At 51.0% G+C, this 3713-nt stretch overlaps 1 protein-coding gene across 1 annotated transcript in view; it reads left to right on the forward strand.

The window, feature by feature from the left end:
- The window catches only part of LOC113211017 (T-cell leukemia homeobox protein 3), a 63936-nt gene that overhangs the window by 37432 nt on the left and 22791 nt on the right, over positions 1-3713 (forward strand). The window contains exon 4 of the mRNA XM_052271873.1: positions 2540-2768. Within this exon, the coding sequence (XP_052127833.1) occupies positions 2540-2768 (229 nt within the window). The remainder of the gene's footprint in view (positions 1-2539; positions 2769-3713) is intronic.

A 3713-nucleotide genomic window follows, 5' to 3' on the forward strand; every position in this document is an offset into this window, starting at 1 on the left:
CCCCCCCCCTCCTTTTCCTCTCACTCTTCTTTCCATCTCCTCTGCGCCGAAACTTCAATTCCCGCGCGGGTAGGGGCCCGGTCCACATTGTAATACACCCGACCCACTGCGTTCGGAAAACCAGTGACACTGCGAAAAGTCGCAGACTCGCACTTATGTGAGCTGTCACTGTGGAAAATATGTTTGTATCTGTACGATAAATTTTATAATTTGGCATTTACAAAACGAGTCGTACATGTACAAAGTCGCACTCGTGCTCGTTATTCGATTCTAAGTCGGTACGCAGGAATAGTAAATTCTACTATTTTAAATTTTAAGTGTACGACTTCTTCCATGGAAAATTTGTCTGTACCCGGTACGACAATTGAAAACAAAGGTACAATTTAGTGCTTTTTAAAGGTATTAAACTTTAATCCCCCGGGAAAGGCGCGCAAATTTTCAGAAAGGCAAGAAAATTTAGCACCTTTGGGGCATTTTACTGTCTTTCCAGTGATGCGAATCTTTTAGTGCCTCGTTCCTATTAGTTCGATAACTGTAGTTTGGGTTAAAATTAAAAAAAAAAAATCGTTATTTTTTTCATGTGTATTGTGTTGAGGGGGGTTGCTAGGGGAGGATGATCCCCGCCCATTCCATCCAGCCCTGCTCACACGTACGGAAAGCGATATTAATCTTGACGAAAATTTCGTTGAGTTGTTACCCGAATCGTGTTTATACGTTCTCGTGCGGGCCTGTCTGGCCGCCATCTTGCTTCTTTTTCCCCCTATTATCTTAAATGACGGCCATGGGGCCGCTTAGCCGCGGAGATGTGCTCTGGAAATGAAAGGAACACGCAGCAATCACAAGGCCCAGCCGGCGGCTATTCGTTTTCGTTGTTTCTTTCTCATTTTTATTTTATGTCGATACGTCGTAGACGCTAAATGAAATTCAATTTTTCCGAGGCAATCGAATTCCTTTTTTGTTTTTATTATTTGGAAGAGAAGGGGTTAATAGGTTTCAAAAACTTCTCAATCCTAGTTTTTCGGGAGAGTTACTCCTCATCAGTCGCACGATCATTTGTTTTCGTTTGTGACTAAGAAACAGTTGGCGGGAGGTTTATGTCTTTGTTTATTTCTTTCTCCTTTCTCCTACGCCCACCGCATGAACGAATACTAGGAAACCATAGACCGCGCAAACCGATGAGTTCCTGCAAAACTCATCTAGTTTGTACGGAGAATAATAAACATGAAACACACGCCACGACTCCTGGCACTGCAGTTCTCGCCCACAAAACTTCTACAACGCTATTGTATTGCACGTGAGAAAAAAAATTAAACACTCTGTCGGCTAACACCTCCTGATATAATGAAAGGTGTAACGACACGAGACCGTCGAGGGAGAAAAAATATATAACAACTTTGGAAACGGGCAAAATGGAAGGAGTAAGAACGGGGAAGGGGGGGAGGGGAAACAAGAATGAGGAAACGATGAAAATGCAGGTGGATCCTGGAAAGGCGTTGTGATTACGATCGTGGCTGACGTAGCCTGATCGCCCACTTTTGCGGTCGGGTCGGGCCCGGGTGAACCAGACGGTCGCGGCGTGGCGCGGCGTGTGGCGTCCATCTTGGGCCCGGCTGGGCTCGGCCCTGGGGCTCGTCTGTGGTCAACACGCCGCCCAACAGCAAGAGCCCAGGTGACAGGAAGTGGGCCACATGCGCTGGGCCAAAGGGGGCTGCCGCGTTGAGGCATTCCTGTTCCCGATTGGACAGTCGATTGGGGCGTAACGGACGCGTGCCCTTCCCCTTTTCCCTCTGAGATTATCATCAAGCTGTAGCAGTAAAGTATTATTTTTTGTGCATCGTGGATGTTCATTTTGCGTTGTTAAAAAAAGTAGCCTCGCACTAACGACTTCCGTTGTTGCCGATGCCACGCCACGCTGGTATCATGCCATGTTTTCCGGCGGCATGACACCGTAGGGCCTATAACCGTAACTGGAAAAGCTTACACTCTGAATGTAAAAAGTTTTCGTGCAACGTCCAGATCGGATGCAATGTTTTACTTGTTTGTAACCCTGGAAAAATTGTACCAACAATTTTGGAACAAAATTGTCCCTTTTAGATTTAGAGTGTACCAACCGGACAGGAAATGGGGAGGACGCTTTTTTTTTTTTGTCCCAAGAATTGGGGAAAATGTTACCATTTCATATGTTAGAAATTTGTCTTCAAGGCAAATGATAGTCTCGGAATGACTTCCTTTCTTGGAAAATAAAAATGTGTGTGTATGAAAACATGTTTACTTTCACGGCTTACAAGCTGTGTTCAGGTGCAGGTTGCGTGCTCGAGGCATGTGCGCCTGCCTGCGGTAGTAAAAACGTAGAAAGCAAAGGTTTCAGTCATCTGGGGCTGTCATTGGCTCTGGTACAAGTACTGCGAGGTACTGCAACATGCGCACTTTAGCTTGACTCATTCATTGAGTGTTCGTTGTCTCGCTGTCCTTATTAGTCCGTCAGGCGACGCCATATGGCCTCATTCTGACCTCGCGCCCGCCTTCTCTGTTTCCGCAGCGACCTTCCCGATGACCAGGCGGATCGGCCACCCGTACCAGAACCGGACGCCGCCCAAGAGGAAGAAGCCGCGCACGTCCTTCACGCGGCTGCAGATCGCCGAGCTGGAGAAGCGCTTCCACCGGCAGAAGTACCTCGCGTCCGCGGAGCGGGCCTCGCTCGCCAAGACGCTCAAGATGACCGACGCCCAGGTCAAGACGTGGTTCCAGAACCGGAGAACAAAGTGGAGGTAAGGACCCTGCCGAGCAACGGCGTTGTGTATGCATAATGAAGCACTGGTCCTCCAGTCCTGCCTCGAGCGCGGCCCCGGCGCGTTCCCATGCAAATCGCGCCATTATTCCCCCCAGATTTGTATCATTACTCGGCAGCACTCGGCAGCAGTTCGCGCTCATTTCCTCCCCGGAGCGACGCCTGCCTTTAAGCGGCCCCGTATTTTCCCTCCGATCCTGCCTGCTGCTCTTGGTCTGCGCGGGGCACCGGCGGCGGCCCGACACCTTCAGCCTTCAGCTGAAATGCACAATAAAACGGCCACCCCCTCCACCTCCACCGAGCCTCCTGCCTGCTGCCGACTGGGATCGAATCATGATTAAATTACTACTCAGAGTCGGCCAAGGCAAAGATGTGTTGTCGCGATAGGAACTATAGCGGCGCCCCGTGGAATCCAATCTCCCCGCGGAGCAGCCCACGGCGCACCGGGACCGCGTCCATTACCGCGAGCAAATTAAAACGGCCACCTCGAGGCGTTCCGCCCGCCCTGCCCCCGCCCTGCTGCGTCAGGTGATGGAGCACCGCCATTGGCTCGTGCTGCGGCCACCGCTGCTGCTGGGGGGAGGGTTGTAGTACCCTGCGGCACCCCAGCCGCGCCGCCACCAACTGGCGCCCGACAGCTGTTGTGTTGGGCCGCTCACACTGCCAGAATCCGCACTACCGTAGTCTACATTTTCTCGCAACCAAAAACAATTTCAAAAATAACAATAATAATGAAAATAAAAATACGGTAGTCTGGACTGCCGAGGTGGAGACATTTTTATTGGGAGCGTTGTTCGTCGCTGCGTGGCTCTGTGGACTTTACGCCCGAAGGAGTCCCTAAGAGTCCCCAGAAGAGCCCCGCAGGGGGAGGCCGTTTGTGGCGGGGGTGTTGGGGCGCGGGGCTGTGGTGACGGCCGCGGGACAC

The sequence above is a fragment of the Frankliniella occidentalis genome, unplaced genomic scaffold (genome assembly GCF_000697945.3).
Source record: "Frankliniella occidentalis isolate FOCC.00 unplaced genomic scaffold, Focc_3.1 Scaffold177, whole genome shotgun sequence".
Lineage (NCBI taxonomy): Eukaryota > Metazoa > Arthropoda > Insecta > Thysanoptera > Thripidae > Frankliniella > Frankliniella occidentalis.